Source organism: Pseudophryne corroboree, chromosome 1, assembly GCF_028390025.1.
Source record: "Pseudophryne corroboree isolate aPseCor3 chromosome 1, aPseCor3.hap2, whole genome shotgun sequence".
Classification (NCBI taxonomy): domain Eukaryota; kingdom Metazoa; phylum Chordata; class Amphibia; order Anura; family Myobatrachidae; genus Pseudophryne; species Pseudophryne corroboree.
Window position 1 is genome coordinate 435,586,254 of NC_086444.1, and position 22,940 is coordinate 435,609,193.

General features: G+C 45.6%; 1 protein-coding gene across 1 annotated transcript in view; it reads right to left on the reverse strand.

Annotated features, from left to right (window-relative positions):
• The window catches only part of LOC134891002 (leukotriene B4 receptor 1-like), a 40,338-nt gene extending 23,318 nt beyond the window's left edge, over positions 1 to 17,020 (reverse strand). Inside the window, exon 1 of the mRNA XM_063913502.1 lies at positions 16,927 to 17,020. Within this exon, the coding sequence (XP_063769572.1) occupies positions 16,927 to 16,938 (12 nt within the window). The 5' untranslated portion in view covers positions 16,939 to 17,020. The remainder of the gene's footprint in view (positions 1 to 16,926) is intronic.
• Between the last annotated feature and the right edge of the window lie 5,920 nt (positions 17,021 to 22,940).

The following is a 22,940-nucleotide window of genomic DNA, read 5'->3' on the forward strand; positions in this document are numbered from 1 at the left end:
CGGCCCCGAGGATTTTCACCAAGTTAATGGCGGAAATGATGGTGATCCTGCGCAAGCAAGGAGTCACAATTATCCCATACTTGGACGATCTCCTGATAAAAGCGAGATCAAGAGAGCAATTACTGGAGAACGTGTCACTCTCTCAGAGAGTGCTTCAGCAACATGGGTGGATTCTCAATCTACCAAAGTCACAGTTGGTTCCGACAACTCGACTAGCGTTCCTAGGCATGATACTGGACACGGAACAAAAGAAAGTTTTCCTTCCGTTGGAAAAAGTCCAGGACCTCCAGAACATGGTCCAAGAACTACTAAAGCCAAAAAGAGTGTCAGCTCATCAATGCACTCGGGTTCTGGGGAAAATGGTGGCAACTTACGAGGCCATTCACTTCGGCAGGTTCCATGCAAGGACGTTTCAATGGGATCTTCTGGACAAATGATCCGGGTCCCATCTACAATTACATAAAAAAATAACACTGTCCCCCAGGGCCAGGGTGTCTCTTCTATGGTGGCTGCAGAGTGCTCACCTTCTAGAGGGTCGTAGGTTCGGCATTCAGGACTGGATCCTGGTAACCACGGATGCGAGCCTCCGAGGATGGGGAGCAGTCACCCAAGGAAGAAATTTTCAGGGACTGTGGTCAGACCAAGAGTCCTGTCTACACATCAACGTGTTGGAGCTAAGTGCCATATACAATGGCCTTCGACAAGCGGAGAATCTTCTTCGCAACCTACCGGTTCTGATTCAATCAGACAATGTCACAGCAGTAGCTCATGTGAACCGCCAAGGCGGGACAAGAAGCAGAGTAGCGATGGCGGAAGCCACCAGGATTCTTCGCTGGGCAGAAAATAACGTAAGCGCTCTGTCAGCTGTCTTCATTCCGGGAGTGGACAACTGGGAAGCAGACTTCCTCAGCAGACACGATCTCCATCCAGGAGAGTGGGGACTTCATCAAGAAGTCTTTGCAGAGATAACAGGTCTCTGGGGAGTTCCTCAAATAGACATGATGGCGTCACGCCTCAACAAGAAGCTTCGGAGGTATAGTGCCAGGTCCCGGGACCCTCAGGCAATAGCAGTAGACGCTCTGGTAACGCCATGGGTGTTCCAGTCGGTCTATGTGTTTCCTCCTCTTCCTCTCATTACAAAAGTGTTAAGGATCATAAGACGAAAAAGAGTACAGACAATACTCATTGTTCCAGACTGGCCTCGAAGGGCCTGGTACTCGTATCTACAAGAGATGCTCACAGGAGATCCCTGGCCTCTTCCTCTAAGGGAAGACCTGTTACAGCAGGGGCCCTGCATGTTCCAAGACTTACCGCGGTTACGTTTGACGGCATGGCGGTTGAACGCCGGATCCTAGTGGAGAAGGGTATTCCGGAGGAGGTCATACCTACTCTAGTAAAGGCTAGGAAGGAGGTGACGGCAAAACATTATCACTGTATCTTGCAGAAATATGTCTCTTGGTGTGAAACCAAGAATGCTCCTACAGAAGATTTCCATCTGGGTCGTTTTCTCCACTTCCTACAGACAGGAGTGGATATGGGCCTAAAGTTAGGCTCTGTTAAAGTACAGATTTCGGCCTTGTCAATATTCTTTCAGAAGGAATTGGCTTCTCTCCCAGAAGTCCAGACGTTTGTAAAAGGAGTGCTGCACATCCAGCATCCTTTTGTGCCCCCAGTGGCACCATGGGACCTGAACGTGGTGTTGCAGTTCCTTAAATCACACTGGTTTGAACCCCTTAAAACGGTGGAGTTGAAATTTCTCACCTGGAAGGTGGTCATGTTGTTAGCCTTGGCATCTGCGAGGCCTGTGTCAGAATTGGCGGCCTTGTCTTACAAGAGCCCTTACTTGATTTTTCATGTGGATAGAGTGGAATTGAGGACTCGTACTCAATTTTTACCTAAGGTGGTGTCTTCGTTTTTTATATGAACCTACCTATAGTGGTGCCTGTGGCTACGAGTGACTTGGAGGATTCCATGTCCCTGGATGTAGTCAGGGCCTTAAAAATGTATGTAGCCAGGACGGCTAGAATTAGGAAAACAGATGCATTGTTTGTCCTGTATGCTGCCAACAAGATTAGCGCGCCTGCTTTGAAGCAGACTATTGCTCGCTGGATCTGTAACACGATTCAGCAGGCTTATGTTACGGCTGGATTGCCGTTACCGCATTCAGTAAAGGCCCATTCCACTAGGAAGGTGGGCTCTTCTTGGGCGGCTGCCCGGGGCGTCTCGGCATTACAGCTTTGCCGAGCAGCAACTTGGTCGGGGTCAAACACTTTTGCTAAATTCTACAAGTTTGATACCTTGGCTGATGAGGACCTAGCGTTTGCTCAGTCGGTGCTGCAGAGTCATCCGCACTCTCCCGCTCGATTGGGAGCTTTGGTATAAACCCCATGGTCCTTACGGAGTCCCCAGCATCCTCTAGGACGTAAGAGAAAATAAGATTTTAAACCTACCGGTAAATCTTTTTCTCCTAGTCCGTAGAGGATGCTGGGCGCCCGTCCCAGTGCGGAAAATCTGCAAGACTTGTATATAGTTATTGCTTACATAAGGGTTATGTTACAGTTAGAATCGGTCTTGGACCGATACTGTTGTTTTGTTCATACTGTTAAAACTGGTTATGTGTATTCCAGGTTATATGGTATGATTGGTGTGGGCTGGTATGAATCTTGCCCTTAGATTAACAAAATCCTTTCCTCGTATTGTCCATCTCCTCTGGGCACAGTTCTCTAACTGAGGTCTGGAGGAGGGGCATAGAGGGAGGAGCCAGTGCACACCATACTAGAAAGTTTTTTTAGGTGCCCATGTCTCCTGCGGAGCCCGTCTATACCCCATGGTCCTTACGGAGTCCCCAGCATCCTCTACGGACTAGGAGAAAAAGATTTACCGGTAGGTTTAAAATCTTATTTTTTACCCCTTTAATTGCAGAGCTATGCTAATTCATTTAATTGGCCCATTCATTTCAGTGGGTGTTTCTTCAGGATGCTTACATGCTTGACACTGCTTAACATTAATGAGGTAAAACTAATGGGAAATTCCCTGAATTGCTTGCCTTCTGAAGACATTTTCAAATGCCTGTCAATGCATCCAGCACATATCAGTAGCATGTGGAATGTGTATCATATGAACACATGCATAAATGTGTAGAATTTCTATGTATTTTCTTATTCTGTTTGCATTTATGTTTTAACACTTGTGGTAAGAGCTGCTACAAAAGTTATAGAAGCCACATATAATGCAACAATAACAAGGGCCCTCATTCCGAGTTGTTCGCTCGCAAGGCGAATGTAGCAGAGTTACACACGCTAAGCCGCCGCCTACTGGGAGTGAATCTTAGCTTCTTAAATGTGCGACCGATGTATTCGCAATATTGCTATCACAAACGAGTTAGCAGTTTTTGAGTAGCTTCAGACTTACTCTGCCTGTGCGATCAGTTCAGTGCTTTTCGTTCCTGGCTGACGTCATAAACACACCCAGCGTTCGCCCAGGCACACCCACCGTTTCCCCGGCCACCCCTGCGTTTTTCCCGGAAACGGTAGCGTTTTCAGCCACACGCCCCTAAAACGCCGTGCATCCGCCCAGTAACACCCATTTCCTGTCAATCACAATGCGAACGTCGGAGCGATGAAAAAGCCGTGAGTAAACTTACTTTCTTCATAGTAAAGTTACTTGGCGCAGTCGCAGTGCGAACATTGCGCATGCGCACTAAGAGAATTCTCACTGCGATGCGATGAAAATCTCCGAGCGAACAACTCGGAATGAGGGCCAATATTATCCATGTATCAGAATATTTATATGACACTAATGCAAAGTGTTGTGCATTTACTAGAGATGAGCGTGTTCGGTTCCTCGGAATCCGAACCCGCCCGAACTTCAGGGTTTTTTACACGGGGCCGAGCAGGCTCGGATCCTCCCGCCTTGCTCGGTTAACCCGAGCGCGCCCGAACGTCATCATCACGCTGTCGGATTCTCGCGAGGCTCGGATTCTATATAAGGAGCCGCGCGTCGCCGCCATTTTTCACACGTGCATTGAGATTCATAGGGAGAGGACGTGGCTGGCGTCCTCTCCGTTTATAGAGATTCGAGAAGAGAGTGAGACAGTCTCACTAGAGAGAGACACAGTAGTAATTTTGGGGAGCATTAGGAGGAGTACTACTACTACTAGTACTTGCTGAAGTGAAGTGATAGATAGTGTGACTGTATTGTATTATCTGACTTGTGGGGGAGACACTGACAGTGGGGAGCAGTTAGAGTCTGAGAGCAGGACTCAGGACTCAGGAGTACATACTACATATAACGTACAGTGCACACTTTTGCTGCCAGAGTGCCACACCAGTATAATATATATTGTGATTGTATGCTTAGGAGTACTACTTGCAAGTTGCTGATAGTGTGACCAGTGACCTGACCACCAGTTTAATAATCACCACCAGTTTAATTAATATATATATATATATATATATATATATATATATATATAATTGTATATAATTAATATAAATATAATATTATAATTGTATACCACCTACCCGTGTTTTTTCTTTTTTTCTTTCTTCTTTATACATACTACTATAGTAGCTTACTGTAGCAGTCTGCGGTGCTGCTGAGCTGACAGTGTCCAGCAGGTCCGTCATCAGTCATTACATAATAAATATATATACCTGTCCGGCTGCAGTACTAGTGATATTATATATACATATATATATTGATTTCATATCATTATCATCCAGTCTATATTAGCAGCAGACACAGTACGGTAGTCCACGGCTGTAGCTACCTCTGTGTCGGCACTCGGCAGTCCATCCATAATTGTATACCACCTACCCGTGGTTTTTTTTTTTCTTTCTTCTTGATACATACTACTATAGTAGCTTACTGTAGCAGTCTGCGGTGCTGCTGAGCTGACAGTGTCCAGCAGGTCCGTCATCAGTCATCATTACCTAATAAATATATATCTACCTGTCCGGCTGCAGTACTAGTGATATTATATATACATATATATATTGATTTCATATCATTATCATCCAGTCTATATTAGCAGCAGACACAGTACGGTAGTCCACGGCTGTAGCTACCTCTGTGTCGGCACTCGGCAGTCCATCCATAATTGTATACCACCTACCCGTGGTTTTTTTTTTTCTTTCTTCTTGATACATACTACTATAGTAGCTTACTGTAGCAGTCTGCGGTGCTGCTGAGCTGACAGTGTCCAGCAGGTCCGTCATCAGTCATCATTACCTAATAAATATATATCTACCTGTCCGGCTGCAGTACTAGTGATATTATATATACATATATATATTGATTTCATATCATTATCATCCAGTCTATATTAGCAGCAGACACAGTACGGTAGTCCACGGCTGTAGCTACCTCTGTGTCGGCACTCGGCAGTCCATCCATAATTGTATACCACCTACCCGTGGTTTTTTTTTTCTTTCTTCTTGATACATACTACTATAGTAGCTTACTGTAGCAGTCTGCGGTGCTGCTGAGCTGACAGTGTCCAGCAGGTCCGTCATCAGTCATCATTACTTAATAAATATATATCTACCTGTCCGGCTGCAGTACTAGTGATATTATATATACATATATATATTGATTTCATATCATTATCATCCAGTCTATATTAGCAGCAGACACAGTACGGTAGTCCACGGCTGTAGCTACCTCTGTGTCGGCACTCGGCAGTCCATCCATAATTGTATACCACCTACCCGTGGTTTTTTTTTTCTTTCTTCTTGATACATACTACTATAGTAGCTTACTGTAGCAGTCTGTGGTGCTGCTGAGCTGACAGTGTCCAGCAGGTCCGTCATCAGTCATCATTACCTAATAAATATATATCTACCTGTCCGGCTGCAGTACTAGTGATATTATATATACATATATATATTGATTTCATATCATTATCATCCAGTCTATATTAGCAGCAGACACAGTACGGTAGTCCACGGCTGTAGCTACCTCTGTGTCGGCACTCGGTAGTCCATCCATAATTGTATACCACCTACCCGTGGTTTTTTTTTTCTTTCTTCTTGATACATACTACTATAGTAGCTTACTGTAGCAGTCTGCGGTGCTGCTGAGCTGACAGTGTCCAGCAGGTCCGTCATCAGTCATCATTACCTAATAAATATATATCTACCTGTCCGGCTGCAGTACTAGTGATATTATATATACATATATATATTGATTTCATATCATTATCATCCAGTCTATATTAGCAGCAGACACAGTACGGTAGTCCACGGCTGTAGCTACCTCTGTGTCGGCACTCGGCAGTCCATCCATAAGTATACTAGTATCCATCCATCTCCATTGTTTACCTGAGGTGCCTTTTAGTTGTGCCTATTAAAATATGGAGAACAAAAATGTTGAGGTTCCAAAATTAGGGAAAGATCAAGATCCACTTCCACCTCGTGCTGAAGCTGCTGCCACTAGTCATGGCCGAGACGATGAAATGCCAGCAACGTCGTCTGCCAAGGCCGATGCCCAATGTCATAGTACAGAGCATGTCAAATCCAAAACACCAAATATCAGTAAAAAAAGGACTCCAAAACCTAAAATAAAATTGTCGGAGGAGAAGCGTAAACTTGCCAATATGCCATTTACCACACGGAGTGGCAAGGAACGGCTGAGGCCCTGGCCTATGTTCATGGCTAGTGGTTCAGCTTCACATGAGGATGGAAGCACTCAGCCTCTCGCTAGAAAAATGAAAAGACTCAAGCTGGCAAAAGCAGTAGCACCGCAAAGAACTGTGCGTTCTTCGAAATCCCAAATCCACAAGGAGAGTCCGACTCCAATTGTGTCGGTTGCGATGCCTGACCTTCCCAACACTGGACGTGAAGAGCATGCGCCTTCCACCATTTGCACGCCCCCTGCAAGTGCTGGAAGGAGCACCCGCAGTCCAGTTCCTGATAGTCAGATTGAAGATGTCAGTGTTGAAGTACACCAGGATGAGGAGGATATGGGTGTTGCTGGCGCTGGGGAGAAAATTGACCAGGAGGATTCTGATGGTGAGGTGGTTTGTTTAAGTCAGGCACCCGGGGAGACACCTGTTGTCCGTGGGAGGAATATGGCCACTGACATGCCTGGTGAAAATACCAAAAAAATCAGCTCTTCGGTGTGGAAGTATTTCAACAGAAATGCGGACAACAGGTGTCAAGCCGTGTGTTGCCTTTGTCAAGCTGTAATAAGTAGGGGTAAGGACGTTAACCACCTCGGAACATCCTCCCTTATACGTCACCTGCAGCGCATTCATAATAAGTCAGTGACAAGTTCAAAAACTTTGGGTGACAGCGGAAGCAGTCCACTGACCAGTAAATACCTTCCTCTTGTAACCAAGCTCACGCAAACCACCCCACCAACTCCCTCAGTGTCAATTTCCTCCTTCCCCAGGAATGCCAATAGTCCTGCAGGCCATGTCACTGGCAATTCTGACGATTCCTCTCCTGCCTGGGATTCCTCCGATGCATCCTTGCGTGTAACGCCTACTGCTGCTGGCGCTGCTGTTGTTGCTGCTGGGAGTCGATGGTCATCCCAGAGGGGAAGTCGTAAGCCCACTTTTACTACTTCCACCAAGCAATTGACTGTCCAACAGTCCTTTGCGAGGAAGATGAAATATCACAGCAGTCATCCTACTGCAAAGCGGATAACTGAGGCCTTGGCATCCTGGGTGGTGAGAAACGTGGTTCCGGTATCCATCATTACTGCAGAGCCAACTAGAGACTTGTTGGAGGTACTGTGTCCCCGGTACCAAATACCATCTAGGTTCCATTTCTCTAGGCAGGCGATACCGAAAATGTACACAGACCTCAGAAAAAGAGTCACCAGTGTCCTAAAAAATGCAGTTGTACCCAATGTCCACTTAACCACGGACATGTGGACAAGTGGAGCAGGGCAGGGTCAGGACTATATGACTGTGACAGCCCACTGGGTAGATGTATGGACTCCCGCCGCAAGAACAGCAGCGGCGGCACCAGTAGCAGCATCTCGCAAACGCCAACTCTTTCCTAGGCAGGCTACGCTTTGTATCACCGGTTTCCAGAATACGCACACAGCTGAAAACCTCTTACGGCAACTGAGGAAGATCATCGCGGAATGGCTTACCCCAATTGGACTCTCCTGTGGATTTGTGGCATCGGACAACGCCAGCAATATTGTGTGTGCATTAAATATGGGCAAATTCCAGCACGTCCCATGTTTTGCACATACCTTGAATTTGGTGGTGCAGAATTTTTTAAAAAACGACAGGGGCGTGCAAGAGATGCTGTCGGTGGCCAGAAGAATTGCGGGACACTTTCGGCGTACAGGCACCACGTACAGAAGACTGGAGCACCACCAAAAACAACTGAACCTGCCCTGCCATCATCTGAAGCAAGAAGTGGTAACGAGGTGGAATTCAACCCTCTATATGCTTCAGAGGTTGGAGGAGCAGCAAAAGGCCATTCAAGCCTATACTATTGAGCACGATATAGGAGGTGGAATGCACCTGTCTCAAGCGCAGTGGAGAATGATTTCAACGTTGTGCAAGGTTCTGCTGCCCTTTTGAACTTGCCACACGTGAAGTCAGTTCAGACACTGCCAGCCTGAGTCAGGTCATTCCCCTCATCAGGCTTTTGCAGAAGAAGCTGGAGACATTGAAGGAGGAGCTAACACGGAGCGATTCCGCTAGGCATGTGGGACTTGTGGATGGAGCCCTTAATTCGCTTAACAAGGATTCACAGGTGGTCAATCTGTTGAAATCAGAGCACTACATTTTGGCCACCGTGCTCGATCCTAGATTTAAAGCCTACCTTGGATCTCTCTTTCCGGCAGACACAAGTCTGCTGGGGTTGAAAGACCTGCTGGTGAGAAAATTGTCAAGTCAAGCGGAACGCGACCTGTCAACATCTCCTCCTTCACATTCTCCCGCAACTGGGGGTGCGAGGAAAAGGCTCAGAATTCCGAGCCCACCCGCTGGCGGTGATGCAGGGCAGTCTGGAGCGACTGCTGATGCTGACATCTGGTCCGGACTGAAGGACCTGACAACGATTACGGACATGTCGTCTACTGTCACTGCATATGATTCTCTCCCCATTGAAAGAATGGTGGAGGATTATATGAGTGACCGCAGCCAAGTAGGCACGTCACACAGTCCGTACTTATACTGACAGGAAAAAGAGGCAATTTGGAGGCCCTTGCACAAACTGGCTTTATTCTACCTAAGTTGCCCTCTTACAAGTGTGTACTCCGAAAGAGTGTTTAGTGCCGCCGCTCACCTTGTCAGCAATCGGCGTACGAGGTTACATCCAGAAAATGTGGAGAAGATGATGTTCATTAAAATGAATTATAATCAATTCCTCCGTGGAGACATTGACCAGCAGCAATTGCCTCCACAAAGTACACAGGGAGCTGAGATGGTGGATTCCAGTGGGGACGAATTGATAATCTGTGAGGAGGGGGATGTACACAGTGATATATCGGAGGATGATGATGAGGTGGACATCTTGCCTCTGTAGAGCCAGTTTGTGCAAGGAGAGATTAATTGCTTCTTTTTTGGTGGGGGTCCAAACCATCCCGTCATTTCAGTCACAGTCGTGTGGCAGACTCTGTCACTGAAATAATGGGTTGGTTAAAGTGTGCATGTCCTGTTTATACAACATAAGGGTGGGTGGGAGGGCCCAAGGACAATTCCATCTTGCACCTCTTTTTTCTTTAATTTTTCTTTGCGTCATGTGCTGTTTGTGGAGTGTTTTTTGGAAGGGCCATCCTGCGTGACACTGCAGTGCCACTCCTAGATGGGCCCGGTGTTTGTGTCGGCCACTAGGGTCGCTTATCTTACTCACACAGCTACCTCATTGCGCCTCTTTTTTTCTTTGCGTCATGTGCTGTTTGGGGAGTGTTTTTTGGAAGGGCCATCCTGCGTGACACTGCAGTGCCACTCCTAGATGGGCCCGGTGTTTGTGTCGGCCACTAGTGTCGCTTATCTTACTCACACAGCTACCTCATTGCGCCTCTTTTTTTCTTTGCGTCATGTGCTGTTTTGGGGAGTGTTTTTTGGAAGGGCCATCCTGCGTGACACTGCAGTGCCACTCCTAGATGGGCCAGGTGTTTGTGTCGGCCACTAGGGTCGCTTAGCTTAGTCATCCAGCGACCTCGGTGCAAATTTTAGGACTAAAAATAATATTGTGAGGTGTGAGGTATTCAGAATAGACTGAAAATGAGTGGAAATTATGGTTTTTGAGGTTAATAATACTTTGGGATCAAAATGCCCCTTAAATTCTATGTTTTTTAGGTTTTTTGGAAAAAAACACCCGAATCCAAAACACACCCGAATCCGACAAAAAAAAATTCGGTGAGGTTTTGCCAAAACGCGGTCGAACCCAAAACACGGCCGCGGAACCGAACCCAAAACCAAAACACAAAACCCGAAAAATTTCCGGCGCTCATCTCTAGCATTTACATGTGTTTTACCAAAGCAATTTACCAGATTAATTTATCTTCAAGGAGAAATGTACACAATAATACAGCTAATACAGCTAAAAAACATCAAGGGAATTCAACACGTAAAATAATACCGGGTGAAAAGTAATTATGGAAACAAAGTGACAAAGAGATAATGGAGGGGTTTATTCATAGTACAGAAGTATGCATGACAGACACCCAAATGTGGAACAGGAATCCTAATAAACTATGAGGTACTACTGCCTAATTCATGTTTGGAAGAAATTGCACAGCAGGAATGAAGTGGCTGCGCAATCAGTGATATTACATTTCAAGTACAGCAGGAGGCTGTAGTTTCAGGAGACCACCGGTCACCACACCGACGCTGGGAACTCGGCATTGAGATGGCCGGGTGGAGGGATGAGCGCAACAAGCCCCTGCGGGCTCGGTGGTGAGCTGCGCTCATCATGGGTTCTGTTCCCACTCTATGGAAGAGGAAGGAAAGAGAGGCGGGCACAGAGGATGGACAGAGTATCTGGCACAGAGAGGAAAATGGCAGAATGCTGACATAGGCAAGAAAAGGGCTTAGAGTCTGACATAGGCAAGAACAAGTAGAGGAGAATGATAAAAAATAAAAAAAAAGACAGAGACAGGAAAGAACTTACCTTTTGAAGGAGGAGAAGATGACATAGCAAACTATGTGGTACTAGCTGACAACTGCTTGTTGCTCGCTTCTCAGATTATAAGCACCAGAACCATGACTTTGCCAGCAGAGCAGCGATTCCTGCAGGGCTTGCACTGGGAGCCGCGGCTGCATTGACCAATTGTCGCAATGTTACATATGCCATGCTGTGTATTGTATAGAGACGCTGCCTGTCCAATCACATTGCACGCTACTACCTATTGTGTGAAGCATCGTCTAACGCTTTATAATTTGGTTTAGAAAATAAATAACTTAAAGGGGGTTGAGTACAATACCCTGCAGTGACCATCCTGACGTTCAAATTAACAGCAGCGGAATGTAAAAACCTAATGGATTTTAGTAGGTATTCCAACCCTATCACTGACCATCCCGTCCTCAGTGACGTGCGGTGGGGTGAGGCAGGTGAGGCAGAGCCTTTCCTGTTATACTAACATTTGTGCCAGAGGATTGACTGTATAAAGTATACCCTTTGCATTATTCTAATCATTTTTATAGCCAAAATTCTGGAGAAAAACGTCTATGGCAGGTGAGGCACTGCCTATCTTTTCCACACATCTCTGATCAAAACTCACCAAAAGTCTAGGAGTTTATACTGCTGTACCTGTGTATAATGCCCAGATGTACCTTCAGGCTCATATATTGCATGTAAATCTGGCTCTGGTGCTAGGCAGTGCCTCCTGAGCCATTTAGATCACTGCACGTCCCTGCGTCCTATAGCCTAACCCTAAATGTCCCCTCCGGCAGCCTAACCCTAACCATCTCCTCCCACAGCCTAACACCCTTGCAACCAGGTCTAAATTTGTGGCGGAACGGTCCGCAACGGCGTTCCTGAAGTTTTTTTGCAAATGCTGTAATCAGGAACGGCGTTCCGGAACCTCCCACCAGCCTCGCTGATACCGCCACTGTGAGCACTAGTAACTACCGGGCAGCATTAGATTACAGCCGGTGCCCCGAAGAGAGTGCCAGTTACTGATGTATCCCTGGCGGCTGGCCATGAGCAGCGGGGACCATGAGACGGAGAACTACTAACAAGAGCACAAGGAAGTGGCCTCTGAGCGGCCAGAAGAAGCACAGAGACAAGGAATATAAGAAGGAAAGGGTGACGCTACCAAGGGGGACGCCAGCACCGCTATCACAGGTGAGAGTGTGCCGCTGTGGCAGTACCAGGTGCGTGCTGGGGGGAGCCAGGAGAGAGCACTGCTACGGGCACAGGGTTACCCGCCTGCCCAGTATTACTCTTTAGTGACATCCACTGCAGCAGTTGTGCCCAGGATCAGTAGCATGTCACATAGGCACTCTATAGTACACTCTCACTAGGTGATGTTCACAGCTGGCATGGGGCTTCTTCCATGTCAGTAGTAAAGATCTTTGCAAAGTTTTGATGATTATCTGATATGGGGAATGCTGCTCTGCTTTGTTAGTCTTCCTGATTGTCTTCATAGAAATCTCATACAGGATTATATACAGGGTTATATTTGTGGTGGAACAGAATGAAGCTCTTTCGAAAAATGCCTTCATCAAGATCGGCGTTACAGAACCTTCTGCTGGTGGTGGCAGCATTTTTTTTTGTCTTGGAGTCAGGTCACAGTGTGGGAGAAGCAGGGGCGCTGCCCCCCTGTGTAAAAGTCTCTCCCAAAATTGGCAGCGCAACACAGGAGTCAGATGCTAGAGGTCATACTTGCGTCTGTCCAGAGCTAGAACTAGACTTTTTGGTGCCCTGTGCCAGAGAGAGAATTGGCGCCCCCCTTCATTTTACCAATAGAGACATACAGTACTGTAAGGTGCACGCCTTGTGGGGAAGGTGCACGACAAGATTGAGCCCATAAACAGCCAATGCTATGATACCCTTTCCCACATGAGATATATATATATATATATATATATATATTACAATACACACATTTATACTGCAAGAAATTGGATTTGGACACAAATCCTCTATATACCACATTCCTGCACTTAACTTGAAAGCTCATTGTTATTCAGTTACTATACCCAGGATTCAAACCCGTAACCTGTTGAATTCTAATCAAACAGCCTCCTCATTAAGCTACTCGATGCTGCATCAAAACTGTGAACAGTATATGGTACTTTGTAAAATAGAATCAGCATTGCAGTTGAGCAGATCTATGTAGTGTGCAGCCATACATCCAATCTCTTGCAGCCACACACTACATAGATCTGCTAAGCCACAATATTTTTTTCACAAAGTACAAAGTAAGCTTCAAATAGTTAGAATTCTCTAGCTTAGAATTATCTACCTTTCTATGCAAGGGCAGATAGCTCAATGAATAGATTGTCTGACTGCAATGCCATAGGCATTGGGTTTGAATCCCGGGTATGTCAGCATCTTGAAATGTAAGAAAGGACAGTGTGACTGAATATCAAATAAATCTCAAGTTGAGTTCATGAATGTTGTATAGGTATAGCGACAGAAAGGGTCAAAGTAGGAGACAGGGATGGTCAGGAGATGTAGGGCAAAAAAGCTGCAAGTGAAAGTAATTAAAGCAGATAATTGACAAGTGCTACCAACAGAGCCCCCTACCCTGCAGCGCTATGTGCGGTTACGCATCCGCACACTCCTTGTTACGGCCCTGCGTCTGTCAGTGACATGGAAGTTCCGGGAGAAGATGCATTTCTCCCATGAACCCCCTGACAATGAGAATGAAACCCTTTGCAAGAAGCTGGAGACCCCTGGCAACGAGCAGGAAACCCCTGGCAATGAGCATGAAACCCTTGGCAACGAGTAGGAGACCCCTGGCAACGAGCATGAAACCCCTGGCAATGAGCATGACATGAGACCCCTGGCAACAAGCATTGAACCCAGAGCATGAAACCCCTGGCAACAAGCATAAAACCCTTGGCAATGAGCATGAAGCTCATGACAACAAGCATGGGACCTCTGACAACGTGCAGGTAATTAAAAACTAATTAGAAGCCTTATAGTGGGGCATAATTTGTAAGGGGCATTATTGTGTGTGGGACATAAAATGGTGTCAGGGGCATAACTGTGTGGCATATTATGTAATGGGCATTGCGGTGTGTGGCATTTTGTGTAATGGGAATTTTGGTGTGTGACATAATGTGAAATGGGCATTATGGTGTGTGCAATGGACATTATGGTGGGTGGCATAATGTTTAATGGGCGTTACGGAAAAATGTCAGATAATGTAAGGGCCATGAATTAGAATTTTTTTTCCGCTGAGGTGGCCAATGTCTGGGCATGCAGGTTGCAAAGCTGGGGTATAAGGTAGTCTTTTCCTGCAGGGCCATGCCCCTTACAGTGAGGCCACACCCCTTCTAGCGCAAATTCTTTACTTGTTTCAAGGAAAGTTCTTTATTCTTACAAAGATGCACCACCCACTGTAGCTCCACCCACATTACCCACAGCTCCGCTCGCAACTGCCCACTGAACCAATTTTTCTACAAAGATAGCAGTGTCTGCAACCTAACCTCCCCAACCGCTTCAAACTAACCCTAATCCACTCTTCCAGCAGCCTAACCCTAACCTCCCCCTCTCACAGCCTAACCCTAACCTCCCCCTCTCATAGCCTAACCTTAACCTCCCCCTCCCACAGTCTAACCCTATCCTCCCCCTCCCACAGCCTATCCCTAACCTCCCCCTCTCACAGCCTAACCCTAACCTCCCCCACTCAAAGCCTAACCATAACCTCCCCCTCCCACAGTCTAACCCTATTCTCCCCCACCCACAGCCTAACCCTAACCTCCCTCTCCTGCAGCCTAACCCTATCCCTCACCTCCTGCAACTTTACCCTAATCTCCCCTCCTACAGCCTAATCCTAAATATCCCCTCCCATAGCCTAACCCTAATACTCACCGGTAGGATTCCAAGGCCAGTATTCTGACCGTTGACATGGTGACCTCTGGGACCCTGACCACCTCCCCCCTAAAAGGTCTATTCCTGGATTATAATAATAATAATAATAATAATACAGATTTCTGTGTATTCTTTAAGCTAAATGGACATACTGTATCTCAATAAGTAAACCCACAGAGCAACATTAGAATGTTGTATATTTATTTGAAGCCTTTTTTTATTTATAAAATAACCCCAGCATTCAAATAAGCTACTGTAAATGTTGGAAAATAAGCTCCAGCCATATTCTACCAAATAATGTCTTCAATAAGCTTTATCTGTATAACAACAACCACATGCTGGTGTTCGAGAATAAGGAAAATTGGGACAATGAAGTTTAAGGAACAATGACTTCACAGAAAGGGTAGTGGATAAGTGGAATAGCCTCCCATCAGAGCAATTTAAACAAGCTTGGTATAATAGGCATATGAATATCCTTACAAAGAATTTAGGTTCAAAAAGGGTTGAGATTACCTAAAGGATAAAAAAAAGGGGCAGACTAGATGGGCCAAGTGGTTCTTATCTGCCATCAAATTCTATGTTTCTATGATACTGTATAGCTTATGTCAAAAGAAGATGGTTAGTGATTTTTAATGTACAATAAAAATGATATCTATTCTAATAAAATACACAGAAATGCGTTAATAGGGGTCTCACAATATATATTTCCATCTTTCTATTAATAAGTTCTATTTTTTATCTCTTAAGGGGGGTACTCACGGAGCGATATTCTAAGCAATCTGACTAGATTGCTTAGAATATAAGCCTGATCGCTCCGTGTGTAGCCCCCTCAGCGATAGCGATGCACCATGCACGGCCCCGCACATCGCTATCGCTGCTGCTAGATTGGCTAGATTAGCGGGTCGCTCACTTCACCCGCTGGGTGAAATGAGCGCCCCCCCCCCCCCGTCTCCCCCCGCACGCTCAGCACAGATCGCGCTGTGCTGAGCGGCAGGAGAGATGTGTGCTGAGCGGTTCTCTCAGCACACATCTCTCCTGCATCGGCCCGTGGGTACTGGGCTTTACGATTTACTGTCCGTCTGTCTTTCTTATTAACTAACACAGTAATTAGCATAAACGATAAAGGATAAATAAGCATAAATATATATATGCATTAAGTATAAAAGCATAATAAAGGTGTCCTTTGGTAATCCATATAGTCCAACTGACAGCATCTTACCCATAATATATAACTTATCTCATTCTCTACAGGTAATTCATTAGTTGTAGGTTGTCATTGAAACATTGTCTTCCTTGTTTAGTATACAACTGAATAAGTTTACGGAAAGTTAAAGGAGTTAAGCTGAAGCTTACTCAGGCTTAGGATCTGGACATCTGGGTCCAGAAAGTCTGCATCTGGCGACGCATTCCCTGTACCCACCACACCTTGAAAACAGGGGTGACACGCCCTTGTTTTGAATAACAGTGTCAGGTGCCGCCCCCAAATGGTGCAGTATGTCAATCATGCTGCTGCTGACAGGGGACTGAGAGTGATATCGCAAGACCCATTCTGTACACCCATACATCGTATTTGCATGTAAATCATCAAGTGTGCGTACAAATATGAATTAGGGCCAGTGTGTATAGATAAACATACATACATACATACATACATACATACATACATACAGTATTTTGCATTGTATGTAAACTTGGTATCTGTCTCAGTCCAAACTGTTATCTTCTCTTATTTATTACTCAAATAAACTGCATGTAACGTTGTGTGAAGCAGCGCTATTTCGATGAGCTCAACTGCAGATTTAAAGCAGCAAGAATGTAAAAGGCATACTCAGATTGTTTTTTCCTTTTAAATTATTTTTACTTTAAATCTGCAGCTGAGCTGACAAAATTGTGCTGCTTCGAACAACTTGTACCCTATTACATATACCCCATGGCATTCAACAGCATAAACACTTATACTTACATTCATAGACATAATGCAGTCCTCTGCCAGACGAGGATGTCCCAAAAAGTACAAATATATTCATCAACTCACTTCAAAAAACTGTAAATCAAACTGGACACAAAGATTTAGAAGAGAATGTGTGCAGGATATTGCAGTAAGCCTCCAGTTTATTTCACCGGTGTTTCCTGTCATTACAGCATGTGACAGCTTTCTCTGTCACAATAAATGACCCCTGCTTTGTTGCACAAGTAGATTTTATAATCATGCCGTGGTTATTAAATTCTCCGCTGTCATCTTTGTCAGTCAAAATTCAACAAATTGGTGACTGTTAAGGTGCATACACACTGGGCGCTTTTCCCCCCTGCCCAGCGATGTCAGCAGGGGTGAGCGGTTTTCCATAGCAGGACGCTATGGAAAGCCGCTCACCCCGCCGTTCTTCTACTGGTAATACCAGTAGATGAACGGCGGGCGCTGGTGATGAAGCGGGAGCGCGCATAAGCGCTCAAAGCTCATCGCCTGTGCATACACACTGGGCGGCATTGAGCTGAAAGCAGCTGAACACACCAAAAGTGACCTGCTTTCAGCTCAAAATCGCCCAGTGTATATGGGCCTTAACTTACAATGTCCACATTCTGTTACTCCATCAGCCACTCCAGCAGATAAATAAGTAGAGAAACAAGTTCTGAAAAGTAAAAAAATCTGATGAATCAATTATTAGATAATTTGGACAAAAAATAATGGACATAAAAGTACTCTACAACAAAAACACGCAAAAACATAAACCGCTAATTGGGCACTGGAGATGTGCAGTAAATAGTAATGCCCACTAGTAATAATAGAATACCCCCCTCTGTTTCATGTGTGATACCCCAGTAGTGTAACCTCCTGTAATCCTATGGGGCATCACTGTGTATACACTGTATAAACATTTATTTAAAAAACTTGTTGTGACCCTAAAGTTCGCAGATATACACAGGTATCCCTCACAGAGGGGAGATTGAGGGGTGTAGTAATACAGGGCACTGTGTGTGATCTGTTCTGAGGAGAGGGGCAGAATGATTTAAGTGGAGACGGAGAGTGATTCGTCCTGTCAGGGAATCCTGAGGGAACACTAGACAGAACAGAGCTGCACTGGAGGAAGCTCACCTCAGCATTATTAGGCTCCGATAAAGTGAGAGATCAGCATGTGCAGCGTAGCTTATAGTATCAGCGGTCACCCTCTGCTGGCAGGCACAGAGACTGGGACTCCGTGTGGTGGCTCTTTAGTGTCTGGTCAGCCCCATTCAGCCCTGCCGCTCCTGCTGGGTTCCGGTATGAATGGTCGACCATGTTATGGTCGACAGTCATTAGGTCGACCACTATTGGTCGACATTGACATGGTCGACACTAGAGATGAGCGGGTTCGGTTCCTCTGAATCCGAACCCGCCCGAACTTCAGGTTTTTTACACGGGTCCGAGCAGGCTCGGATCTTCCCGCCTTGCTCGGCTAACCCGAGCGCGCCCGAACGTCATCATCACGCTGTCGGATTCTCGCGAGGCTCGGATTCTATCGCGAGACTCGGATTCTATATAAGGAGCCGCGCGTCGCCGCCATTTTCACACGTGCATTGAGAGTCATAGGGAGAGGACGTGGCTGGCGTCCTCTCCGTTTAGAGAAGAGAGAGACACAGTATTTTGGGGAGCATTATTAGGAGGAGTACTACTATACTGTATACTACTATACTACTTGCTGCTGAAGTGATATTTTATACTAGATTAGATAATAGATAGTGTGACTGTAAGTGTATTATCTGACTTGTGGGGGAGACACTGACAGTGGGGAGCAGTTAGAGTCTGAGAGCAGGACTCAGGAGTACATATAACGTACAGTGCACACTTTTGCTGCCAGAGTCAGTGCCACACTGCCATTGTTGTGACCACACTGACCACCAGTATAATAATATATTTTGTGATTGTCTGCTTAGGCCTCGGAGTACTAGTTGCAAGTTGCAACGTGACCTGAAGTGACCACCAGTTTAATAATCAATCACCACCAGTTTAATATATATATATATATATATATATATATATATATATATATATAATTGTATATAATATATATATATATATATATATATAATATTGTATACCACCTACCCGTGGTTTTTTTTTTTTCATTCTTCTTTATACATACTACTATAGTAGCTTACTGTAGCAGTCTGCGGTGCTGTGCTGACCTGACAGTGTCCAGCAGGTCCGTCATCAGTCATTACATAATAAATATATATAGTACCTGTCCGGCTGCAGTACTAGTGATATTATATTGATTTCATCTCATTATCAATAATTTATCATCCAGTCTAGACTCTATATTAGCAGCAGACACAGTACGTTAGTCCACGGCTGTAGCTACCTCTGTGTCGGCACTCGGCAGTCCATCCATAATTGTATACCACCTACCCGTGGTTTTTTCTTTTTCTTTCTTCTTTGTACATACTACTATAGAGTATAGTAGCTTACTGTAGCAGTCTGCGGTGCTGCTGAGCTGACAGTGTCCAGCAGGTCCGTCATCAGTCATCATTACCTAATAAATATATTATCTACCTGTCCGGCTGCAGTACTAGTGATATTATATATACATACATATATATATATTGATTTCATCTCATTATCAATCATCCAGTCTATATTAGCAGCAGACACAGTACGTTAGTCCACGGCTGTAGCTACCTCTGTGTCGGCACTCGGCAGTCCATCCATAATTGTATACCACCTACCCGTGGTTTTTTTTTTTCTTTCTTCTTTGTACATACTACTATAGTATAGTAGCTTACTGTAGCAGTCTGCGGTGCTGCTGAGCTGACAGTGTCCAGCAGGTCCGTCATCAGTCATCATTACCTAATAAATATATTATCTACCTGTCCGGCTGCAGTACTAGTGATATTATATATACATACATATATATATATATTGATTTCATCTCATTATCAATCATCCAGTCTATATTAGCAGCAGACACAGTACGTTAGTCCACGGCTGTAGCTACCTCTGTGTCGGCACTCGGCAGTCCATCCATAATTGTATACCACCTACCCGTGTTTTTTTTTTTTTCTTTCTTCTTTGTACATACTACTATAGTATAGTAGCTTACTGTAGCAGTCTGCGGTGCTGCTGAGCTGACAGTGTCCAGCAGGTCCGTCATCAGTCATCATTACCTAATAAATATATTATCTACCTGTCCGGCTGCAGTACTAGTGATATTATATATACATACATATATATATATTGATTTCATCTCATTATCAATCATCCAGTCTATATTAGCAGTAGACACAGTACGTTAGTCCACGGCTGTAGCTACCTCTGTGTCGGCACTCGGCAGTCCATCCATAATTGTATACCACCTACCCGTGTTTTTTTTTTTCTTTCTTCTTTGTACATACTACTATAGTATAGTAGCTTACTGTAGCAGTCTGCGGTGCTGCTGAGCTGACAGTGTCCAGCAGGTCCGTCATCTGTCATCATTAATTAATAAATATATTATCTACCTGTCCGGCTGCAGTACTAGTGATATTATATATACATACATATATATATATTGATTTCATCTCATTATCATCCAGTCTATATTAGCAGCAGACACAGTACGGTAGTCCACGGCTGTAGCTACCTCTGTGTCGGCACTCGGCAGTCCATCCATAAGTATACTAGTATCCATCCATCTCCATTGTTTACCTGAGGTGCCTTTTAGTTGTGCCTATTAAAATATGGAGAACAAAAATGTTGAGGTTCCAAAATTAGGGAAAGATCAAGATCCACTTCCACCTCGTGCTGAAGCTGCTGCCACTAGTCATGGCCGAGACGATGAAATGCCAGCAACGTCGTCTGCCAAGGCCGATGCCCAATGTCATAGTACAGAGCATGTCAAATCCAAAACACCAAATATCAGTAAAAAAAGGACTCCAAAACCTAAAATAAAATTGTCGGAGGAGAAACGTAAACTTGCCAATATGCCATTTACCACACGGAGTGGCAAGGAACGGCTGAGGCCCTGGCCTATGTTCATGGCTAGTGGTTCAGCTTCACATGAGGATGGAAGCACTCAGCCTCTCGCTAGAAAACTGAAAAGACTCAAGCTGGCAAAAGCACCGCAAAGAACTGTGCGTTCTTCGAAATCCCAAATCCACAAGGAGAGTCCAATTGTGTCGGTTGCGATGCCTGACCTTCCCAACACTGGACGTGAAGAGCATGCGCCTTCCACCATTTGCACGCCCCCTGCAAGTGCTGGAAGGAGCACCCGCAGTCCAGTTCCTGATAGTCAGATTGAAGATGTCAGTGTTGAAGTACACCAGGATGAGGAGGATATGGGTGTTGCTGGCGCTGGGGAGGAAATTGACCTGGAGGATTCTGATGGTGAGGTGGTTTGTTTAAGTCAGGCACCCGGGGAGACACCTGTTGTCCGTGGGAGGAATATGGCCGTTGACATGCCTGGTGAAAATACCAAAAAAATCAGCTCTTCAGTGTGGAGGTATTTCAACAGAAAAGCGGACAACAGGTGTCAAGCCGTGTGTTGCCTTTGTCAAGCTGTAATAAGTAGGGGTAAGGACGTTAACCACCTCGGAACATCCTCCCTTATACGTCACCTGCAGCGCATTCATAATAAGTCAGTGACAAGTTCCAAAACTTTGGGCGACAGCGGAAGCAGTCCACTGACCAGTAAATCCCTTCCTCTTGTAACCAAGCTCACGCAAACCACCCCACCAACTCCCTCAGTGTCAATTTCCTCCTTCCCCAGGAATGCCAATAGTCCTGCAGGCCATGTCACTGGCAATTCTGACGAGTCCTCTCCTGCCTGGGATTCCTCCGATGCATCCTTGCGTGTAACGCCTACTGCTGCTGGCGCTGCTGTTGTTGCTGCTGGGAGTCGATGGTCATCCCAGAGGGGAAGTCGTAAGCCCACTTGTACTACTTCCAGTAAGCAATTGACTGTCCAACAGTCCTTTGCGAGGAAGATGAAATATCACAGCAGTCATCCTGCTGCAAAGCGGATGACTGAGGCCTTGACAACTATGTTGGTGTTAGACGTGCGTCCGGTATCCGCCGTTAGTTCACAGGGAACTAGACAATTTATTGAGGCAGTGTGCCCCCGTTACCAAATACCATCTAGGTTCCACTTCTCTAGGCAGGCGATACCGAGAATGTACACGGACGTCAGAAAAAGACTCACCAGTGTCCTAAAAAATGCAGTTGTACCCAATGTCCACTTAACCACGGACATGTGGACAAGTGGAGCAGGGCAGGGTCAGGACTATATGACTGTGACAGCCCACTGGGTAGATGTATGGACTCCCGCCGCAAGAACAGCAGCGGCGGCACCAGTAGCAGCATCTCGCAAACGCCAACTCTTTCCTAGGCAGGCTACGCTTTGTATCACCGGTTTCCAGAATACGCACACAGCTGAAAACCTCTTACGGCAACTGAGGAAGATCATCGCGGAATGGCTTACCCCAATTGGACTCTCCTGTGGATTTGTGGCATCGGACAACGCCAGCAATATTGTGTGTGCATTAAATATGGGCAAATTCCAGCACGTCCCATGTTTTGCACATACCTTGAATTTGGTGGTGCAGAATTTTTAAAAAAACGACAGGGGCGTGCAAGAGATGCTGTCGGTGGCCAGAAGAATTGCGGGACACTTTCGGCGTACAGGCACCACGTACAGAAGACTGGAGCACCACCAAAAACTACTGAACCTGCCCTGCCATCATCTGAAGCAAGAAGTGGTAACGAGGTGGAATTCAACCCTCTATATGCTTCAGAGGTTGGAGGAGCAGCAAAAGGCCATTCAAGCCTATACAATTGAGCACGATATAGGAGGTGGAATGCACCTGTCTCAAGCGCAGTGGAGAATGATTTCAACGTTGTGCAAGGTTCTGATGCCCTTTGAACTTGCCACACGTGAAGTCAGTTCAGACACTGCCAGCCTGAGTCAGGTCATTCCCCTCATCAGGCTTTTGCAGAAGAAGCTGGAGACATTGAAGGAGGAGCTAACA